Raw genomic sequence first — 23,898 nt, 5'->3', positions numbered from 1 at the left:
TTCTAACATACAAATTGTTGTAGAAATTTAGCCTTCATAAGAACATATTGTTGTAATGTTTGACCTTCATAAGAACAAATCATGCTAACTATTTTTTGACTTTCAAAAGGTGGATAGGTACAAATCGATTTGTTTAAGTATGAAAATAGGTGTTATTCAGCATAAATAGTACAATTAGATGTAAGATTTAACATTCAGATTTACAAATTGATTTGTTTAGATAACAAAACCTTAGATGAAACGCATTGAAACAACATGAGTTTTGGTAATCCGACAGTGGAGGAGAAACATCCAGAAGGTAGATGCAGCCGATGGTGGCAACGATGCTCCCACTGTGCAGACGACGAAAAAGGTTGTTGTGACGGTAGTAGACGATGACAAAGGGTGCTCCGACGATAGCAGATGATGACAAAGGGTTAATTGTTAAAGGGAGATCCTGTTATATCAGATGGTGCATCGTTTACTGCTTAGGGCGAAAACAAAATGTTTGGACTTTGAAGAGTTAAGATCATCCTCCCTTTTCTCAATAGAGGATATTTTTGTCCTTTTCTCAAATTGTCATTTCTCTTTTCTGGATGGAGGACATTTTTATCCTTTTCTCGAACCATCGTTTCATGGCGGGAATGGCGAAAAAGGGTACTTAAGTCTTTGCAACCACACCAGACTCTGAGGCTAAGTGATGTCGACACACACGGGGATAAGAGCCCATGTGCTTATATACGTGGCACTCATTCGGACCCTCGAAGATGCACCTGCATGTTTGAGGGGGGGGAATATAACCTGCTTCGTTCAGTGGGAATGCTCGCGAAGCCATTGCTTGTCATCTCCCAAAACACAACCTGAGAATTCTTGTGCCAGTACTTGAGAGATTTGTGGTAAGTGGTTTTTTTGCTGTCATTTGAATATGCATGTGGGGCTATATTTACACCTTTTTGCGAGAAACTAGTTTGAATGCTAAATCTTCTAATTCCTTGCACATGGATAAGAATGTTGTTCAGGAAGCTAATAATAGCATCACTTTTTTAGATTCACAATTTGTTTTCTGGATTGGTGTTAATGTTTGAAACTAATAATCATATGGTGTTGCCAGGCATTTCATTTATCACTAAACATGATATCAACAGAAACACATGCATCAGTTAGCCAAGTAATTGAATGTTGTAGGGGACCATAATGCACTAAGGTTCCATGAGTTCTGACCATAGTTCATCTAACTTTTCGTTGGAGGTGTAGAAGTAAATTGAGATGTGCATTCATTTTTTTTTGGTGTATAATTTTAATTGATCCATTTTTACATTATCTCTTCTGTTGTTTTCCCCATCATCACAATACAAAACTGTTGAGGGAAAGAAAATATGTATAGTATCATCGAGTTTTGTTCACCACATTGTGTATGTGTATATTCTTATCTTTGCAAATCCATTTTCTGCGTCTTTTGCATTGTTTTTATTTTTATCAATTGTCAGGGTTGCAAACCCATCATGTATATTTTTGTCTACTTATCAATGGTTTGATGCTATGTCACATAGGTGCAGGTGCGAGTGTAGGGGTGCGACACTTTAAAAAAACTTGGGTGCAGGGGTGCAACAACAACAACAATATATATATATAAAGTCCAAAAGTTGGATATAAATGACCCTAGGTAAGTTGACCGCACCCAGGGTCAGGTTGACCGCACTGGGTGCGGCACGCGCACCCATGTCACGTTGCATCGATGCGGATGCGGCACCCAATTGGCAGAGTCTCTCCGACATAGGTTTGATGTTGTAGATGTCAGTGTCCATCCATCCACAATTGTAGTTTTTAGGAGTTTCGATCAAATAAAGCTACCAAACCTTGTTTCCTGGTGCCGTTCTCTAGTAATGCAGTTGTAGATTTGAGGAAAGTCATATGGGCCACACTCGTGCAGCCAAGGGACTTGTTGGTTTTGGTTCTAGTTGTGGTAGTGGTCCATCATAATCCTATCTCAAAAAAAAGTAGCCACATTCACACAGCTAAAATGGCGGTTGGTCCTATTCTAGTTGGGGTAGTACTAGTAGACTAGCAGTCCATCATAATCATATTTAAAATAAAAAGTAGTCCATCATAATCTTGGTCGGTAATACTGAATCTCGAACATATCATTGAAAACAAGATTATTGGAAATTTTATTTACATGTGAGAAACTGATACAGAGCATCCTGAAGATCCGAGCTTTGAAGATAAATTGAATCCAAATCCAATTCCCAATATTCGATCTAGGATGCGATCCATGGCAGATCCAATTGTGCAGGACTATTTGGGTCCAATTAGATCTCTATCAACGCAAATCCATGTTGAATATCACATTTCAAATTCTGAGATATTTTGCATTTATATTCTCAGAGATTATACTTTTGTTTTTCGATTCTATTTTGTCATATTAAGGAATCGTATTAAATATGTTTTTTTTTAAATTTGTTTATTTTTTTTAGGTATCGAATTCTACATATCCGGATAGTTCTAGTGCCTTGTAGGATATTTTTGTGGCACTAGAGAGTGTAGGGGGTAATTGGGTAGTTTTATTTTTATTTTTTTATAATTTTGATGTTGGATCCAAAGTAATATGTGTGTAAAGATCCAGTTTGAGTATTGGATCTTGTAACAAGATTCAATACCACCACGTGGATCCATATTGGTGCCCTAGAGCTGGACCAATATGGACTTGGGTTAAAGATATTCAAGCTTTCCTTGACCAGCCACATTAGCCCATCCTCATTGGGCGTAATTGAGGTACCACCCAACTCGTCCAATCAATTCAAAAGTGTGTTGTGCCATTGGGCCAACTTAAGGTGCAGTAAGGGGTGAGTCTTGTTTAAAAGAAGCTATCTTATTGGCCTCAAGGGAGGTTGCCTCTCATGTGGTCAATGAGGAGCCTTGCTCCTTTTGAGCCCCTTAAATCCAATAAGAAAAATGGTGAAGGGGTCTTTGGCTAATTTTGGTGAAGAAACTCAAAATTGTGAGGAGAGATGGGAAGATGTTGTTTGAAGGGTGAACACAGTCCTTGTATTTTAACCATATCTCCTTAGATATTGGTCCAAATTGCATCATCTTTAGCTTGCTAGAAAGTTAAGATTCTGCTTTACAAGTTTGATGCTTACCATTTGGCTTGATTCGGCTCGGTTAAGTTGGTAAAGTCCCAGACAAGTTGTCTGCTAACAACATCAAGGAGGAAGGTGATGCAAAGCCTTGTGTGGTTGTGTGTGAGAGGGTGTTGCTGGTGTTTAAAATGATGGAGACGTCAAGCTGATCGTGGTCTGCCATTGAAGCCAAGTTTGTGTTCGTTTCGTGACTACAAAGGAGATAAACAAACTCTACTTTTGTTTTTCTTGTGTTTAGCATTTTTTTGAGTTTCATTGTCTTTGTGCTGTTCTATTACTGTTTTTTATGATTGTAAGCTATAAAGCAAACTGGTTACTGTTTATGTACTGAATACTTAGGAGTATTTTATATTACTGAGTATGGTTTCCATTTATATTTTATTCCTGAGCATCGTGGTTTTGTCTAACTCGTTTTTTGTCAAGAAACGAGTTACCCGGTTCCTGACTTGCCTGAGACAACTCTAAAGAATCGACTGTATCTGCATGAATAATAGTCGGATTCTGGTGTTCTTGGGATTTCTAAAAAGCCATGACACAAATCTTTAACTTTGTTGTTGAGATCTTTCCCTTATTCGGCACTTAGGGTCATTAAAAATTCTCGACAAACTGTCGGACAGACAAGGTTTATCAGTCCCTACCCAGTCTAGAATGCTCCAGACAATGTTTTGTATTTTTAGGATTTCTCACAATCCCCTTTATAAAAATTGGATCTGTTTGATTATGTGTAAAGTTAAGACAAATGTCTGTAACTTTCATGTTTACAATTTCTTCTAAATTATCCTGGAAGTAGTTCAAAAGAATCAATCTTTTCTAAACCTGCCTTAGGACTGTGCATGCTAGTTATTGTTGTAGAATCTTGCATAGGTTGCTTTGATTTTTTGAATATATGGAGTTTTAATGCATGATTTCTAAAACTAAAAATTGGTCTTATTTGATAACATCTAGCTGCACCTTAGTGAAGTTTGGGGTTTCTTTCGAAACCCTCATCTGAGTGCTCGAATCTGGGGTGATTCACGTGGCCCTATAGAACCTTCTGTCGTGGGCTACGAGAGTTGAAACCTAACAGACAAGAAATTTCAAAATTCTATAGAGGTACGTAGGGTTGGCAAAAAATTGCGAACCATAGCTTTCTGAAAAGGACTCGATCTGACCATCAACTCGTTTGTTGGAAGTTTTCACAAACTCTACAGTCCGAGGGGTAAAAAAACCCCCGAATAGACTGCCCACCGAGTCTGAGAAGTCTGTCCCAAACCGTAGATCGGACAGTTCAGATCTGAATCTGATGATTTTGGATTCGTTGGAAAGGTGTGCAAGTCATGCATGATTTTTTTTTGGACTGCCTCTGTCGAAACAGAGGGCACGAGTCCTAAGAACCCTATTTTTTAGAGTCATGTGTAGACTCATCCCTGTGAAAAAGCTTTCGTGTGTGTTGAGATCTGTTTGGATCTTGGATCATGGATCAATGCTTACCGAGTCCACATAAGAAACCTGTTTATTAAGAAACTGATTTCTAAACCTGAACTAGTGTTTTTCAAACCTGTGGGAAACTTCTAAAAATGCATGGAAAACCTGTTTCCCCATCGAGTGGTAAACTCGTTACTAGATCTAAACTTATGTTGCATTTAAGCACTTTATTTATGACATTTAATAATTTATTAAAAGTAAGCTAACTATGCACTCGTTTATACAAAATATAACTAACTTTATAATAGTTTTATGGTTGTAGTGAATTCAATCATAAAATTTATCAAAAAAATACTAATTCTTATTAATTAATATTATTAAAAGGTAAAGTTTTTTTTAAACTTGCAATATTCATCATGCATATTGTTGACATGTGCACTTTTGGTCCACAAACACATATAAATAAATATATATATATATATATATATATATATATATATATATATATATATATAGGGCCACTAGAATATGTTAACTGGAGTATGAACCGAGATTTTTATGGTTTTTATATATATATTTCACTGTATGGACATGATCTAGATCCTTGTTTTTTATAAAATCAGACTCTTGAATCATCCGATTAAGATGCATAAGAAGGATCTTTTAAGGCTTGAAAATCAATGGCTCAAAATTTCCGTAAATATCCAAACATCCAAAAATCACATTTTTTTCATTGAAAATACATGATCCAACCGTTTTATTTTTTTTTTTCTGAAAGGCAAGCTGGGGTTAGGCGGATCCCTTCCAGAACAACAGCAGCTACATGTGACAGTGTGACAGAGAGGGATTCGGTCCTAGGCTTTCAACTTGACATAGGACCCCGATTACCACATGAGATAACACCTTGGTGGTACATGATCCAACAGTTGGTTTCTAGCAAATGGACCACCTTGCCTAGTTCATAATCAGCTTTACATATTTTCAGTTAACATATTCTAGTGACCATCATCTCTCTCTCTCTCTCTCTATATATATATATATATATATATATATATATATATATATATATATATATCATGCATTCCGTTTTACATGAATTTTAGAAAGTCTTGATTCCCATTTGAGTTTCTCAACATGTTTCTAGTTTCTGTTTCTTTTATTGTCAATTTTTTTTTAGAAAGAAAGCTGGGCCAGTTATACAACCGTACCAATGAGATTGGAACTTGCAACATCCCAGCACAAGGTGACTTGCACTAACTACTCCTGCCAGACAAGCCGAGCCCCCATTGGTCTTTACTGGCATTCTTGTTTGATAACAATAAGCAAATGCTTATAAGCACTTTGGTGTGCTGCAACTTTTTAACCCCCAACATGCCCATTGGGTTGTAGGATGGTGTGCCTTTAACGGATCCAATTTTCTTATTCGATCCACATGTCTTGAGCACAGTGGTTTGTATGCGATTTGGGTGATACGGTTCAAGCAGGTTCGGATCACAATCCAAATGCCTTAAATTGCATTTGGCTAAACTTCAGGCTCATAAGCTCTCAGTTCTGAAGATTGACTTTGTGCATGGTAAGATTTTGAGGTAATCAAATGTTGAATCTCATATGACGCGAGTTTTTGAAGTATCGAAGGCTTGAACGTAAGTTGAACACTATGGATCCCAAGCATTGCCTGATCTGTGCCTGTAGGGTTGCAAACAGATTGGATACAGGCGGTATCATGTCGGACACTAATTCTACTCCAAAACACAAACTCTAACCCCGAATCCGAATCCGAATCCGAATCCGAATCTGGATCAGAATCATACTTGATTTGGTAGGGCTAACTACCTGATAGACTGATAGTAATGGGGAGAAGGCGCTGACCCCTTTGTCCCAGGTTCGACTTTCACCGGGTGTGCAGGTAAGAACTTGGGTGTCAGCAACCCCTACCCAGGGTTTTCTTGGCATGAGGGCCGACCCATTAAGTTAACCAGTTCTCGGCAATGGTTCCTCGTCATCCAAAGAAAAAGAGGGATAAACTAAAGCAAGCTTTTTACATGTGAAAAATACAATCGGGTCAGATTTGATGCGATCTCAGTTGGATCCTATCCGAACCTCAAAATAATCTCGATTAAGCAAATGTGAATCCGGTTTTCAGGAGATGCGGTGGCTATATCCGATCCGTTTGCACCCTGAACATTCCGACCTATGGGAAGCAGATCAGGTCATGCTGAAAATGAGCGTTTTTGCTCATGCTGACATCGTGGCCATCCGATTTGCATTTTAAAAAGCTCAAAAGTCAACAAAACCACGTGGCATTCATCCAAAATACAAACAGACGGCCAAGATGCCCGCATGAGCACGGTCATTTTCAGCATGACCTGATCTGCTTCCGGACCTATGGAACTCAAATGAGAGAAAAGAAAAACGAAGAAGGCAAGGGGCAACTTCGGTCCTTTCATGAAAAGTTCGAGGCTCGTATAAAGACAGAGCGATGCTCGTTCCTCCCCTTCTCCCCCTTCCCTCATTTTTCTCCCTTCCTTCCCTGCTGAGAGAGAGAGAGAGAGAGAGAGAGAGAGAGAGAGATGTCTTCTTCCTTCGACACCTTCAGCAACGATGGGGAGGACGTTAGGGTTTCCACCCACCCCTTCGATGACGACGGCTACATGGGCTACGACCCTCGCCTCCCCTCCCAGCGCTACGAGTCGTACACCAACTTCGCCGCCGATGAAGACGCCAAGGAGGATTCCATCCCCATCGAAGATGTCCCACCAGTCCACCACGCCGGCGGCTTCGACGAAGCCACCCTCACGGACAACGTCGCCCCTCCGTCTCCCCCTGTCTACGGCTTCCTCCCGGACCATCAGCCTCCAGAGTACTCTCCCTTCTCTGAGCCCGTGGCTGACTCGAACGGGAATGGTTATGCCAACGGAAGCAACGGGGATCTGGATGGGGTTTTCGCCTCCGATGGGCCTATTCTTCCTCCCCCGAGCGAAATGCAGCAGGAGGAGGGGTTTATGCTTCGAGAATGGAGGCGGTAAGTTTTCTTTCTTTCGGTCCGGTGGTTGTTCTTGTTTGATCCATTCTAAATGTTGACCCGTATGGTTAAATTCGTTCTTTTGTATATATGTCTCTTCCTTGAGAAGATTTTTTGTGGTTTCGTTCCAAGATCTGCGGATCAATTGTTCATTTTCCCATCCTGTATGGAATTCTCTGAGATCTATGCAGTGCCTTTATGGAATTCTCTGAGATATGTGCAGTGCCTGTATGTCTAATTCTACTTTTGGTCAGTTTCCTGTGGTTTCTTTCCAGATTCCTAGAGATTTCTCTGTTTTGGATCTCTTTTTGCTTACCTGCTTGAAGCCAGTCTGTTTAAAATTGATGGAATTGATCTCCTTTTTGTGGTTTTAACCTTTTATGTTTTGGTGTATGATCAATCCCGTTATTTCCTGCAAATTTAGGTTGTTTAATTTTGGGGAAATTTCTGTCTTCGTATTGATCTTGTTTTCATCCTGACTGGTGAGACTAGGTTTGTTGCAGATCTGGGATCCTTGTTGTGGATTGGGGTGTTCCATAGTCCTTTGTAGGATTCTTTTTCGATTACACAGAGACAATGCGTACATGCTGATCCGTTGATGATTTGTATACTTTTTTTTTTAATGGATCTTCTTGCAGAAATGATAAATTTAGGTTCATCACTGAACTAGCATTTGTTAATCTCTTGCTGGTCTTTGATGCGTTCTCTTGATTTGAATTTGAATGTGATTATGTTTGTCTCGACTCTCAAATTACGTTGTTCCCGGAACTTTGTAAGGATGTCTATGATTGCATGAAAAATGCATGACACATTATAGTTTCATGTGTTTTAGTTCCTTATTGTGGTATCCGTATATGTTTTTGGGGTCATCTTTGGCTTACATTCCTAAAACATTTTATTCCAGGATTCATCACTGAACCTGCCTCTGGGGAATCTGCTATTGGAAATGGATGGATGTATTTTGTTGTCTTTTATGTTCATATGTTGCAGTCCCATACTTAAATTTTGTCGTTATGGAAATAAATCTCGTGACATTTTCTTGTGATTCCATAAACAGAATTATTGTGAAAACATGAAAATTGCACCTTTTCCCAAAAAGGTGATGATTTCGTTGTTATTCCATGAAATCAGCCTTTCAAACTGTTTATCCTTTTAATTTTTAAGTTCTGTTTGTTTGTATTTTTCTCCTTGACGTGCCCCTTCTCCTTTTTAATTCAAAATTACCAGTATATCCTATGAAATAACCATGTTTTCAAGAATGTGACCAGAAGCTTCATTTCCTAGAATGATCCAATTTGGATCCATTTTGAAAAAGTAAAATTTTAATAACTAATCAATGGATCCATGCTGCTTTTTTTTTTGTGAAATCTATTTGGTTGAAAAAAGTATAGAAATGAAGTTGATCGGCATTCAGACATACATATACACATGTATCCACATAATCAAATTACCTTTCCTTTCACTTTTTGATTCCCTGAAAATACTGGGTTCAGAGATTTTACAAATGCATTTTGGGTTAAAGTCATGCCGATCAAATTTATACTCTGAGAGGAGATTTTTCTTGTCCTTTTTTTTTAGAAAAATTGAATAATAATACCTTTGTTATGGACTCTTATAACCACATGAAGATACATGCATCGAAGCTACTTCTTTGATTGCCTAACTCCTAAGAGGTCATCTTCCATTTGACCCTATTGTCCCTTATATTCAGTTTCATATGCTGCTTGCAACATACTTCTGTCTCAAGAACCTCAATAATATTGTAATGATATTACAACCTACTAGTGTCAAATCTCTTGATTTTAGCAACTTACATACTAATAGCAAAGTTCTCTGCACCAACTGAATTCATTACTTAAAAAAATACATATTAGGAAAAAATACACTCATTAGTTTATAGTAGTCGTTGACAAACTATGCAACTTTAAATCACAGTACAACTTTTCATGTTAAAATATATTGGGCTTTGTGCTAAGGTGTCTCCCATTGTCCCACTTATTCGATTTATATGTTTTGACAACTCCAAACTTCAATAGCTATCCAATTCTGGACCTGTTTCACTATGTTAAAGTCCATCAAGACATTCTAGCATTTTAGAAAGAAAATAATGCCTATGAAACTATTTTGGTTTTACACTTTACAGCTATGTTTCTGTTTTGTAAAATTACCCCTTGTGTACAATTTATGTAATCATGTGGAAGTTCTCAATGCAAAAATCCAGGGAACTTGTCATATATTTATTAAAGGCTGAGGAATTTGACTTGCGGTATTTGTGTGTGCCTGCCTAGTTTTCAATGTGTATCCCTGATAACAATTCAGCCCGAAGTCATCAGAATTAGGTTGATCATCCAGAAGGAAAAATCTTGGTACCTGGTTGCAAGTGTGCAGGGTTGTATGTGTACATGCATGGATGTACAATATGTTTATCATATAGTGTTTCAGGTTGTCCTTGTCCACAATTCCCAAAAGCATAGAAAGCCAAATGAAAGTTTGGAACAAGATTGCCAGACTAGGAAGCGGAAGCAGAAGACAAAAGTGAGGCAATTTAAAATCTAGATGAATCGAGAAGTGAAGTAACAATTTCAAAGCAAAACAAGAAAAAAAAGGAAGCAATATGAGAACTGAATAGGAATCTAACAAGAAGCATAAAATTGATTATTCTTATATTTCATGATTTTTCAGTAAAGAATTAAATTTTTATTAAAATCTAAAATGATGGTTACTAGTTTAGAGAAAGCACATAGGAAGCTATGTCACATAGGTGTGGGTGCGGCGATGCGGCACTTTAAAAACACTTGGGTGCGGGGGTGCGGGAGGGTATATATATATATATATATATATATATATATATATATATATATATATATATATATATATATATATATATATTAACAAGTGGAATATCAAAGTTATGCTGAAGATGAGACCAAATTTCAGCAGGTAACAAATAAACGACTAAACCCATTCTCATCATTCAACCAACACAACATTCAAGAAAATTAAAACACACACACACACACAAAGTATAAACCCTGAACTCACTGTATAGAGGTATAAGCTCAATATGATGCTACTGATGGAACCAAATCATTCAAAATATTTTGGACCAAAAAACAAGCATAAACCGCATACAATCCGACAACCCACTGTATGGAGTATAGACTCTACATAGTGATAATGGTCAAACCATGGTTGCCAGTCGAGGAAGCGGGAGCGGGAAGCGATACGGGAAGTGGGAAGCGAGGCACTTTCAAAATTTTAGGAAGAGGGAAGCGTGGGACGACTTAGAAGCGAATCACGAACCGTCTCGGAAGCGAACCTAGGAAGCGAATCGGAAGCGACCTAGGAAGCGAGGGGGAAGCGAAAAAAGAAGAAAAATAAATAAAAATAAAAAACAAAAAAAATGAAAAAAGAGAGGGAAGCATGGGGGAAGCGAGGGGAAAGCATTGGGGGAAGCGTGCTTCCCATTTATGGGAAGTGCGTTTCCCAAAAAAAGGGTCACTTCCCCGCGCGTTTCGAAAGTGCGACGTTCCGCGCTTGCGAAACGCGTATCGGGGAAGCGCGCTTCCCCTATGGTATAGGCGCTTCCGGTAACTCTGGGTCAAACCCATTTCAAACAACATCGAACAAAACAAAGAGAGAGAGAGAGAGAGAGAGAGAGAGAGAGAGAGAGAGAGAGAGAGAGAGAGAGAGAGAGAGAGAGAGAGAGAGAGATTACATGCTCATGTTTTCTCTTCCAAGAAGCTTTATCGGCATCCTTGACCTCGGTGACATCAAGTGCGTTGCTGACCTCGCTCTGCCCCAGAATTCTTTCGGGCCACCATGACCCATTCCTCCTCCTCACCCAAACTATGCTTCCCATGCTACAATCCATCACCTCCCCCTCCGAAATTCCCATCTCTCTGATCAAAACCACGAACACCCACAAACCCAAAGTCCTATTTCCCTTAAAAAAAACTCACGTTCACATAGACCTGATCAAATCACCGCCTCATCCGCTCATCCTCCATCGAACCTCCGAAAATAACACATATTTTTCCCAAAACCTACAAGGAGAAGGCCCATAGTTTTTGAATCCAACGGGTAGAGTCGTTTTCTTGATGTGGGTAGTCTCCAAATTCTGATAAAATCATCTGAATCATGAAATTATGAGATTTCTTCATCATGGGTGCGATGTTTCCAGAGTTCCAAGCATTGTCCCAACGACATTTAGGGTTTTATTTTCTTTTTTCGGCCTTTCTTGTTCTTTCTTTTCCCTCATCTTTTGTTCCTCCTGTGCGTAGTTTCGAGATATACAAAGGAGGAGAGAGATTGAGAGAGAGAGATTGAAGGATACATACTTGCAGTCGCCATGCCGGAGTCGGTGGAGGAGATGAGCTGGGTTGGAGACGGCTTAGAGGAGAAGGGGAGGCATCGGGAGGGGGTGGGGGGTTGCCCTAATCCCCTGCCCAGCCTCCATTTCATTGTTTTTTTTTTAAGTCCAGATTTGGACTGTTATGACTGCACCCACACCCGAGTTGCGTCGCATTGATGCGGGTGCGGCACCCTGCTGGCTGAATCCTTGTGACATAGATGGGAAGTGTGAGAGGAAGCACATGAAAAACATGAAAAGAAATGTGAGAAAAGCATGTAGGAAGTGTTGAAATGTATTGATTCATCTATATATATATATATTCATATATGAGTGTATATGTATATATTATATAATTTTAAACTGTTTTTCTTTCCTTTGTAATCGGTAATACCCTCTAGGGGTATTGCAATAATTTTGTACATGTAATAGGCTCTACCCATTAGGGGCAGAATGGTAATTCTGTATATGTAATAGGCTTTGCTCTTTAGGAGCAGAACTGACCCCTTTTTTTATTTTTTTCTTCTGTCCTTTACACTTTTGTAACGGGCAGTTTTGTATTTTAGTCAATATAGTTGTTGGGAATTTCCAACAGCTATATTCAGTTTTGTCTTTTAGTGAATATAGCTGTCGAAAATCTCCAACAACTATATTTCTAGCTATTGGAGCCTTTCCTAACAGCTATATAGGTACTCTTGGCCCTCTTGTTTGTATATAAATAAGGACTTCTTGTCTTATTAGATGTAATGCTTTCCTAAGCATTCTACATCAATATAGATTATTATTTTTTATGTTTTTTGTGTTCTTTTGTGTATGCACTTTGATTCATCTTATGATCTCATGTATTTGCCATTGATTGGCTTGTGTATTTTTTCTTTGTGGACTTGTGCTTGTGCACATTTAGTCATGTATTTGCCATTATATGCGCTTAGGTGCTTTTATATTGCCTTTGACATTTGTATTATCCCTTGTAGGACTTGTTTTTGTGCAGAATGGTAATTTTGTACATGTAATAGGCTCTTCCCCTAAAAATCTTTATTAAATGTTTTATAAGGTTTATAATATTTAGTTGATTTTGTGAAATGATATTTATACAATAGTATGCTTTTATGAGATCTAGTTTGAATTTTAGGTTTTTGAACTCTTTATTTAATATGTATCAATGTATGTATATGATCTAGTATTCTTGAGAATGCAGTTTTGTCACTTAGATGCTTTATTCGAGCACTTTGTGGTTCTAAATATCAAAACATGTCTTTTTGTATGACTTCAAATTCATGTCTTTTCATTTTTTAGGGTTGTGATCTTTTGTTGAGGCTATTCCTTTAAGCATGACTTTGAAACTTGTGCTATTTATGTTGAGCTCCTCTATGAGGTTTATGATTGCATTCTAAATGTGCATTTAAAAAAAAATATATAAATTAGTTATGTTATTGTGCTCTCTTGTTGTGCCCATTTATGGCTTGTGGTCTTGCCTCTTGGGAGGTATTTATTGTGAGTGCCCCTCATTGCACTTGGATGATTTGTGCCTTGCATGCTTAGTGCATCATAATTATTAATAAAAATATTTATTGTAAATGTTTTTGTGAGGATTCTCTTTGGAGACCTTAGTGACATTTGATCCTTCTGATTGTGTTATTTCTTGGTTTTATGGCTCTTTAGTAAACATTATTTTACATGTTTTTACATCAGATGAGAATTAAAGCAAAATGCTTCTTGCATGATGTGAGTGATCAATAAAATATTATTTTATTTGAGCTTTCTTTTGTGTGTATCCCCTTTGTAGGACTTGTGGGTGTGTCCATAGTGGCTACTTTTGTGCTTGTCCACTTTTGGTTTTTGGTGGACTTTTGCTTATGATCGAAGGCTTGTTGATTCTTCACATGCATTAGATCTATAGGATCATATTGTTCTTTGGATATTACTTTCTTTATGCATTCTTTGTGCATTATTGCGAGCTTAATGAAATAATATTTTTCTAAAAAAGTGTGCTTTCTCACCCTTAGTGGCCTATAGGCATGTGTTTGTGCCCTTAGTGGCCTTAAATGTGGATTTGTGAGGATTAATAAGATTAATATTTTAAGTATTGTATGTTCTTGCCTTGGTGGCATTATGATTATTTCACTATTTGTCTTCATTACAATATTTTTGCCTATCTTGTTTCTCCATTCTCTCCTCTTATTTGAGTGACTTTTTTGTTGGATAAGAGATTTTGTTTTATCAGTTTTTACAACCATGGTTGTGGTGAGTTATGTGCACCTGTTGTAGATGATGGTATTGATTGGAATTTTACAACCATTCTTGAGGTGAGAGATCTGCACGTCTTGTGATTGTAGCTGGTATTTATTGTTAGTTTAGATAGTTGGTTTTGCTAGTGCATGGTCACTGGTGACATTTGTGTTTGATCTCTTGTCTTATGTGTTATTACACTTGAATTTTGAGGATGTTGAGTTGGAGGTCAAAGAGGTGATTGCATGTGGTAAGCAAACTATTCTTCAGATTTGCAAATATCATTTCTCTTGTTATGATTTGTTGTATGTGGGATTTTTAAAATTTCTTCGTATAGTTCCTAATCATTTCCACTCCCGTTTGTCCTTATATGAAAAATGGTCATCCCTTGAAAAATTTACATGCATTTTGTGTTCATTCTCTCATTAAAATTATTATTTTTATGTGTCCTCTTGGTCCTTAGTGGCTTTTGTGCTTGAACCCATATTTGGGTTGTGTGAGTGACTCTTTTTTCTCTTGTACCTGAACCCTATTGGGTTATCATTCATTATTATGTGCATTAAATATGCTTTAATTGCATGTTAGATATATATTGAGGATATTTAGATTTGTTCCATGATGGTTATCTTGCAATTTTTGTATGAATTTAATTAATTCATCTTTTTGTGAGCTTGTTTTAGCTCTTACATTTAATATACATGTTGCCATATTTTACTTATTATAATTAATGAGTTGTATCTTTATTTGAAATGTTTACCTAAGCCTTGGGACATTATTGCAAAATTGTTTATATCTTATTGATATTTTATGTCTAATATGTGCTTGTCTTTTGAACTTTAGTGATCAAAATTCTACTATGTTCATAATTTATGTTTCCTTAAGAAAATATGTTGTTTTTATGGTTATGATTGTCTAAATGAGAAATTCTTAAAAAAATTGATTTTGAAGTATATTCCTTGTGTCTATCTTAATCATGGTTTTAAAGCTCGTTGACTCGTCACTCGGCTTGTCCTTGAATGACTCGTGACTCTGTCAGGTCATGGTAACTTTATATTTTATATAAAATAATATAAATATATGTATATACATTGCATATTTTATAATATTTTATCAATATATTATATGTAATATGTTTTATATGATATTTTTTATAATATATTTAATGTATAATTTTATTAATATATGTATAGCCATATTTTTATATATAATATACAAAAAATTTATATTATATTTCATATAATATATCTAATTATATATAAAATATATTATATATGTATATATAAGCATGACTCTCTCATGACTCGGCTGAATCGTCCATAACTCAGTCGGGTTTTGTTCAAAACGAGTTTGTACTCATTTTTGACCCAGTGACTCGGCGATCCGAGCAGAGTCAACCGAGTCACTTGGTTGACCCGGCGAGTTTTTAAACTATGATCTTAATGGCTATTTGTATCTTGCTTGAATTGTTGCTAGTATTTCTAAATTTTTTAAATTATTGATTAAGGTGCATATCTTACTCGCTTTTAAAATTTAGTTTATAGTACCTTTATGTTTTCTTATGTAACTTAACCATTCTCTCTCTCTCTATATATATATATATTCTTGTTCAAAATATATTTGTACATATAACCTATAATTATTTTTTAACTATTGTGTTAAAACATTTTCTTTTAAATATATTTAGTTAGAATATCTTCCTTTGTATAGTTAGAACCTCTATTTTAGGTTCTTAAAGATGATATGGGTTAAGAAAGAAATTTTGTTTCTGATGCATTATATCATGAAGATGAAAATAGCCGATGAAGCCATTTTGTGAAGATTATCAATGAAGACTTGGATCCTTTCCTTTGATTTGTATTTTCAAACTTTCGGTAATCACACCGTAAGTTTGAGGGAGTGTTAAAATGTATTGATTCATGTGTATATATATATATATATATTCGTATATAATTGTATATATTTGTATATGAGTATATATGTATATATTATTATAATTTTAAACTGTTTTTCTTCCCTTTGTAATAGGTAATACCTTTTAGGGTATTGTGATAATTTTGTAATGTAATAGGCTCTGCCCTTTTAGGGTCAGAACTGAATTCTTTTTTATTTTATTTTTATTTTGTCCTTTACACTTTTGTAAAGGGCAGTTTTGTCTTTTAGTCAATATAGCTGCTGGTAATCTCCAACAACTATATTCAGTTTTGTCTTTTAGTGAATATAGCTGTTGAAAATCTTCAACAGGGAGCCTTTCCCAACAACTATATGGGTCGTCTTGGCCCTCTTGTTTGTATGTAAATAGGGACCTCTTGTCCCATTTAATGTAATGCTTTCTTAAGCATTCTACCTCAATAAGGATTATTATTTTTTTATGTTTTTTGTATTCTTTTGTGTATGCTCTTTGATGCCTCTTATGATCTCATATATTTGCCATTGATTGGCTTATGTATTGTCCTTTTTTGGACTTGTGTTTGTGCACATTTAGGCTCCTTGTAGTCATTGTATGCATTTAGGTGCTTTTGTAATGCCTTTGGTATTTGTATTGTCCATTGTAGGACTTGTTCTTGTGCTTGCACATTATGGTTTGCTTTCCACTTGTTTTCATTACATGAAACATGTAGGAAAACATGTAGGGAGACATAGAAGAAGCGTAGGGGTATTGAGATTTTCATGAGGTTTCAGAAGCGAGGAGTATCGTGCTTACGAAGTGAGTTTGGATGCACACTTTCCACGTACCTAAGAAGCTTCGGGTAACTATGCTTTGGAATTTGATGGAAGGATTTGAAGTCACATGATTTGGTGTTGAAAAAACAAGAACATGCTGTAAAAATTTGCACCTTTATTTTGGATCTCTTGGAGGAAGGAGGAAAGATAAATTTCATTGAATCAATAGCAAAGGCATGAGAAATTAGCATGCTTCAAGACGGTATCGACAGCTGAAACCAAGATTGATGGTGTAAACTTTGATCTGTGCTCAATATGCTTTCCATTTGTTTTGCTTTCTTGCTTGTTGTAGTCACTTCTCCTCTTTGTAATGTTTGATCTAGCACTTTCTTTGTGCCAAGTTCATTATATTTAAATCAGAAAATGAGCATTCCTGTCTGTTTATTCAGCCAAAACACCATTAAACTAGAAGAAAAGGAGAGGATAGAGAAGGAATTATTGAACCAAATTATCAATGAAGCTGATCAATACAAAGAAGAGTTTTACCAGAAGAGGAGGATCAACTGTGAGACTAACAAAGCTAATAATAGAGAAAAGGAAAAGGTGAGCAGATATTCTTTTGCTTCACATGCATCATCTCTTTTTTTGTGTGTTTCATGGTTTTTAGGAACTAGTGGTTATTATACTGCTGCTTAGAATGAAAATTGTTGATGCCTACTTTCTTTCGGATGACTGAAAAAGAAAAAGATCCTAGTTTGAATGCGAGAAAATAAAGCCTTTTAGCAATTTTATCTAATATTAGATCTGGACGGCATTTTTTTTGTACTGGATAAATAGGAAGGAACTTGTTATTGTAGTTGGTAGAATGGATTATTTTGAACTGAACCTTGCTGAAACATTGATTCCCTGCCCCCCAACCCCCAGAAATGCACACGCTGCAGCCTGTCTCTGTGCTGGTAGATTTTTTCCGTCAGTTGTGCAGGAAGGTCTTCCAGATATCTACTTCGAGCAAAACATTCTTGGTTGGATGAGAACTAAGAAATGATGTCTTGTTGATATATTTTGGTTCCTATTTTGTGTCAGCTCTTTCTTGCAAATCAGGAGAAATTCCACACCAATGCAGATAAGCAATACTGGAAGGCAATTGCGGAGCTCATCCCTTATGAGGTTCCTAACATCGAGAAAAGAAGGGGAAAGAAGGATGCAGAGAGAAAGCCTTCCATTGTCGTCGTCCAAGGGCCAAAGCCTGGTAAGCCTTCTGATCTTTCAAGGATGCGCCAGATTTTGGTTAAATTGAAGCATACACCACCACCTCACATGAATCCGCCACCTCCACCGGCGCCTGCTAAAGATGCCAAAGATACGACAAAGGATGGTGCAAAGGATGCTGCTAATGCTAAGGGTACAACACCGTCCAAGGAAGCTGCTGCAACAGCAGCAGAACCAAAGCCAGCAAGTCCCCCCAAAGAAGCAGTGGCAGCTGCCTGACGCTCAAAAAATGCTCTTTTTGGGTTTCATGGGTCTCTTGTTTAGTGCCGGATTCTAATTTTACTATATTTTGGTTCGTGTGTAATTCATTACTTCCAAAATAAGAACTGGTTAGCTTTATGTCGAGGTACTTGCTTTTTGTTTTTTGGCGTTTCCTATTGACCTCGCTGCAGAATTATGTTGTAGAGATTGCTACTTCAGGTTATTTTCTTTCTTTTTGTTTTTCGGGATGTCCGACATGAATTTGACACTAATCTCTCTCTCATGTATTAATATAAATAGCAACTATGTTTTCTCATTGGTCTGATCAGATGTTTTGAAAATACTCACGGCCTAAACGATCATGATATGACATGATGCTCTTTAGTGTGACTCATTTTCTGGATGAGTCTCATCCATGTTCTATAAGGTTCACACCTTAGTTATGGACGGATTGGGAATTGCTGTTGGCAACCATTGGCTGATATTGTGTGTTTTAAGTTTTTCTCACTTTTGTTACTTGATGTAAATACTTTTTTTTTGCTTTTTTTTAGTGCTTGGAATGACCTTTGGCGGTGAATTCTGGATTCCTCTAAATTCATTAACTTTGTTAATAAAAGCTTTCACATTCTTGCCTTCTATTCTCTTGTTTTCTCGCTCATGCTTGTGTGATTGTGTGTGTTCATGCTTGTGTGATTGTGCTCATGCGCGGGACGAGTAATGATTAGTTTGATTTTTGCTGTGCGCTTGAAAGGCTGTTCTGGTGTTGGGGTACACTAGGGTGTGTTATGGGGTCTTCGCTTTTAGCCCATGACAAGTTGGTACCATGGCTTTGTCGACATTGAGATTGATAATGCTTTCGAAGAAGCATAAAAAAATTATTTTAGTTTGTTAGATTTCTTTTAAAGAAGAGTTCATGATTGATGACCGTGTGAAAACTTTTGTGCGCGATGCCGTTGAGTTGACAAGACCCATAACCAAGGTTAACAATACTGATATTGTCTTTATGGTGCTTGATCACGAGATCAATATTGCAGTAAAGGGAGCGAATGAATATTGGAAAGTCTTGACACCAAATTTGATGATATGTTAGAAATGTTCAACATTCAGGTAAGAGAAATTAATGTTGTTCGACGAAAGAATGATCAGTTTGAGAGACAACCGAAGACGGTCTCAGCTGGAGGAAATGTGGTACATGCGGATAAATTGTGTTTCAAGTTCTAGCCTAGATGCTTTCATAGCACGTATCAAACCCACCATGCTTCTGCCGTGGCTGGCCCTCAAGACAAGAATCTTGAAGTCTCTTCGGAGCTCATTCTCCTAGATTTAGCTCGCCGACTTGGTGCCTCCGCTGTCCCATTGGATCAAGTGCTTTTTTACCAATAGTTCTTCACGTCATAGCCTTTTAGTCTTGAGGATCTTTGTGGGTATTAGAGCTTCATCCTCTGGTGGAATCTCAATGGTTGGTGGTGTTCCGAAAAAAGCTGTAACCTTGAGACATGGAAAACTGAGTGAATCTTAACCTCTTTAGGCAATTCAAGGAGGTAGGCCACCTTGTCAATTCTCTTCTCAATGCGAAATGGGTCGTAATACCTTGAAAGCAGCTTAGTGTAGGGCTGCCCGAAAAGGTTTTTCTGTCTTCTTTGAACTCGCTTCAGCCATACCCAGTCACCTTCCTCGAAGTTTCGATCGAGCCATCCCTTATCGTAGATCTGCTTCATCCGCTACTGTGCTTGAGTGATGTGAGCCTTGAGGATGATTTAAACTTCATCCCGGGTCTGGAGCTCTCGGTCGACTTCTAATGAGTCAACACTCCCATGCTCGTATGAGATGATGGAGGGTGGGGGGTATTGTAAACACCCCAATTTTTTCTCATCCATGCTCAGACAACCCTCCTCGTGCAGTGCCAACCCTGTTAGGTCTGTGTAGGAGTCCAACCTCAAATTTATGTCAAAAATTTACCATTTTACCCCTAGGTCATCCCGGACCCCAGTCAGACCGAATCAACCAAGCTCATTGGTCAGTTCAGAATAATTAGAATATCAGTCATTTCAAGCTCATCTGAGCTCACAATGAACAGATTATTTTCATTTCTGACCATTCATGCCAAAATGGGATCATTTCTCCAGAATTGAGCTCATTTCTCACTTAAATCCAAGCCAATTGTCTCCGAGTCATTCATTCACAGTCAATCCTATTCCTCTGAGTCTAGTTTGAGCTCATCAGGAGTTCAAGTACTCCAGTTTCAGTTCAAAACCATTTTCAAGTGTCCAGGAGCCCATTTTAGCTCTTTCAGCTGAAATTGAGCTGAATCCAGTCAATTGAGCTAGTGTTCGAGCTTCAGTTTTAGTTCATGTTAGTATTACTGATCTTTGTTTTAGCTCAAGCCCAGCTCTGGTTCATGATTCACTTCACTCCAGTGACCATTCTGTATCATTTCTCTAAAAATGACAGATTTTCTTGATAATTCAGTCGAGGAGTTCAGTCGAGTCAATGCCTTGTCAGTTTATTTGAGTTCTGAAACCCTAGAACCCAGCTCAAACCCCAATTGTCAGTGTCACTCTGATTCAGTAGGACCCGAAAACCATTTCTTGAATCATTTTGCAAATTTTATCAATTTTAACACTTTTTGAACTGGTATAAGCGCCAATCGAGGTATAATATCCAAATTTCTTCATTCAGGGTTAGCATTTTGCATGACATTTCATGTCATTTCTCATCATTTTATATCATTTCTCAGCATTTCATAACATTTCATTACATTTCATTACATTTCATTACATTTCATTACATTTCATTACATTTTCGAAGTCCAGAACTCTAGTTTTATAAATTTCAATCCAGATTGAGTTTTAAAAAGTTTTCAAAAATCAATTTCAAGGGTCTTCAAAATTGACATTTTTACCCTCGGGATTCTAAATTTTAAAACATTTTTCTCGAGAAAAATACTCTGGATTTCGTTCAAACTCAAAATTTTAAATTCTAAACTGGATTTGCTTCGCAACAGGGTATTGAACTTCAAATTTCGAGCTCATTTCAAAAACTGCCAAAAATAGTTCGTTTCGTCTAGAAATTTTCTAAAAAGACCATTCTACCCCTATGATTCTCAAAATGAATTTCAAATTTGGAAAGAGATCCCACTCCGAGATGGCTTATCTACTTGCAGTTTATTTTTTTTAAAAGAAAAAAAAAATATAAACATTTTTTTTGCCTTATTTTATCATTTTATTTTATTTTTTTTATTCTTTTTTTTTAGAGGTGGGACCCACAAGAGGGGTCGACCAGCCCCCTCTCCCTTCCTCCTTTCCTTTTTTTTTTCTTCCTCTCCTTTCCTTCTTTTTCTTTTTTTTCTTTCCTTTCTTCTTTCTTCTTTTTCTTTTTTTTTCTTCCTTTCTTTTCCTTTCTTCCTTTTCTTTCCCTCTTTGTCATTCACGTGTCACCTTCTTCCTCCATTCTTTCTTCCTTCTCTTATTCTTCTTTCCTTTTCTTTCTTTCTTCTTTCCCTCCTCCTTTCTTATTCCTTTTCCTTCTTTATAATTCCCCTAACAAGAGGCATCTCACGACTGATCCTTCCTTCTCTCCTCTCATTAAACCCACTTCCCATTAAAACTTAGGAAAAAATTCTATTTTTCCCTAAATCCTCAACCCTAAGCAACATACGTTGGCCTCTCTCCCCTTTGACAACTCTCTCTCTCTCTCTCTCTCTCTCTCTCTCTCTCTCTCTTTCTTGCTCACCCTTCCAGCCACCGTTGTAACCTTGGTGAAGCCATTTCCTACTGTGGCAGCAAGGCCCCAAGGCCTTTTCTTGAGCAGCAACCTCATTGCAGTAGAGTCTCCATTGCCAAGGCCGTCCTCCATCTCCAGCCACATGTTGCAGCCACCTCAACCATACAGCCCTGGTGCAACCCTTCCATCAGCGCAGCAAGTCACCTTCAGTCAGTACCACACCATCCCTACTGTATCCAGTCTCCAGCAAGACTGAGGAACTCCAGACCCTTCAGCCGGTCCCAACCTTCCCCCAAGGTAAAAAAAAAAAATCTCTTTTACCTTTTGCCTTCATTTTTTTATTAGATATTCATTCTTAGTTGCATAAAGTTATGTAGCTTATTTAAACCCAACTTGAAACCAGACCAAAGCTGGTTTCACATTGTTGAAAGCTCTCATTTATACTCGTGAATGGTAAAAAAAATAAAAATATAAAAATATATAAATACAAAAATGCACACATTATGTGTGTAGGCTCAGAAAATAAAAAGATCCATCCACTCAATGGATTGGATCTCTCATTTTGAGAGCCAACATAAAAAATAGATCATATCCCCATTGGTTTTTTTTATTTTAGTTTTATATTTCATGTAGTTTCATAATTAAAAATATGCATTTAGATTAGTTTCATTATGCATTTCATTAATTTTACATAGCTTTACCAATATTTCATAAATTTTTGTTTTTTATGCAGAACCTAGTCGTTATTTCATGCATGTATTCTTGTTCAAAAATTCCATAAAATTGATTTGTTAATCTCTTTGCTTGTCTGAGATGTCTTGTCGAAAACCTAGATCCATTTGGATTTCAAGACCCTCCCTAATAAATCGGATCCCAAACTGAGATTTTACCCTTCTAGAAATTCCAATTTCTGTTTTAGCAGACAAAAACCTTTGGGATCTCCTAGATGGACGATCCAAATTTCCCTAAAAAACATACAGTGAATCCCTCTTAAGGTCTACTATTTTTTAGTATTTTCCTAGCTTTTTCCAAGTAGTTTTGATCCTTGCTAAAAATTGATTTTCTTAGACCTCTGGGAAAATCTCACTTTTTCCTTGTGAGGGTCTAGACCGACCCAAACCTACTTTGTTCGTTCAACCCATAGGCGGGATGCCAAAAGTTCCAACATAGAAGTTGTTCCTAATCTTTACCTTTGTCGTTTTCCAAAATTTAGGATTTTTTAGAATAGCCTAAGTATTTTTCTCTGAATTAACTTCCCTGTCTGTCAGATTCCAATGTCTAAGAATTTCAGAGATCCAGGTCTCTGATAATCCTCTACTCTCTCCCAAACCATAACCCGAATCTCAATACTATAAAAATAGTAAATCTTCCTTTGTTTGGTTGAGACATTTTCTTAGAATTTTAGCCATTTATCATCTGTATTTTATTTTTCCCATAATTTCTCCCGAAACGTGTCTATCTGCCCTAAATCCTAGAGTCGCCGGATTCCGATCCGAGTTGCTGGAGCTGTCCAGCTCTGACCATAGGTCAAAACTAGAATCTGTAAAAGGAAAAAATCTTTGCCTAGCTGTCCTCTATCTCTCCATAAAATTTGGGAAATTTTTATGCAAGTTTAGTATCCGAAATCCAATTTAGGATTAGCATTTTAGGCAAAATCTTGATTTTTAGAATTTTTATTTATTTTCCACATTAAAAAAATAGATTTTCAAGATTCATTCTGTTTTTAGGGTCATTCTAGCTGTCCATGCCAATTTTGGATCAATTTCAAGTTCATTTGCTTTGTATGTTAGTTTATTTTTAAATTCAGAGGCGAAAATCGAGTCAAATTTGATATTTTGTGATATTTTTGCCCTTTTAAGGTTTTTATCATGTAAATAAGCATGTCATGTCATATTAGAGTTAATTTTTATGTCATTTGC

At 37.0% G+C, this 23,898-nt stretch overlaps 1 protein-coding gene across 1 annotated transcript; it reads left to right on the top strand.

Annotated features, from left to right (window-relative positions):
• The first annotated feature begins 7,008 nt into the window (after nt 1–7,008).
• On the top strand, nt 7,009–18,572 carry LOC149813251 (clathrin light chain 2-like). Its single transcript, XM_089992373.1, has 3 exons — nt 7,009–7,545; nt 17,236–17,389; nt 17,870–18,572. The coding sequence occupies exons 1-3, from the start codon at nt 7,094–7,096 to the stop codon at nt 18,272–18,274; spliced, it is 1,011 nt and encodes a 336-aa protein (XP_089848499.1). The 5' UTR covers nt 7,009–7,093; the 3' UTR covers nt 18,275–18,572.
• Nucleotides 18,573–23,898: the final 5,326 nt, after the last annotated feature.

The sequence above is a fragment of the Nuphar pumila genome, chromosome 16 (genome assembly GCF_984573655.1).
Source record: "Nuphar pumila chromosome 16, dmNupPumi1.hap1.1, whole genome shotgun sequence".
Taxonomy (NCBI): Eukaryota; Viridiplantae; Streptophyta; class Magnoliopsida; order Nymphaeales; family Nymphaeaceae; genus Nuphar; species Nuphar pumila.
This window is presented reverse-complemented; position numbering and strand designations above follow the sequence as displayed.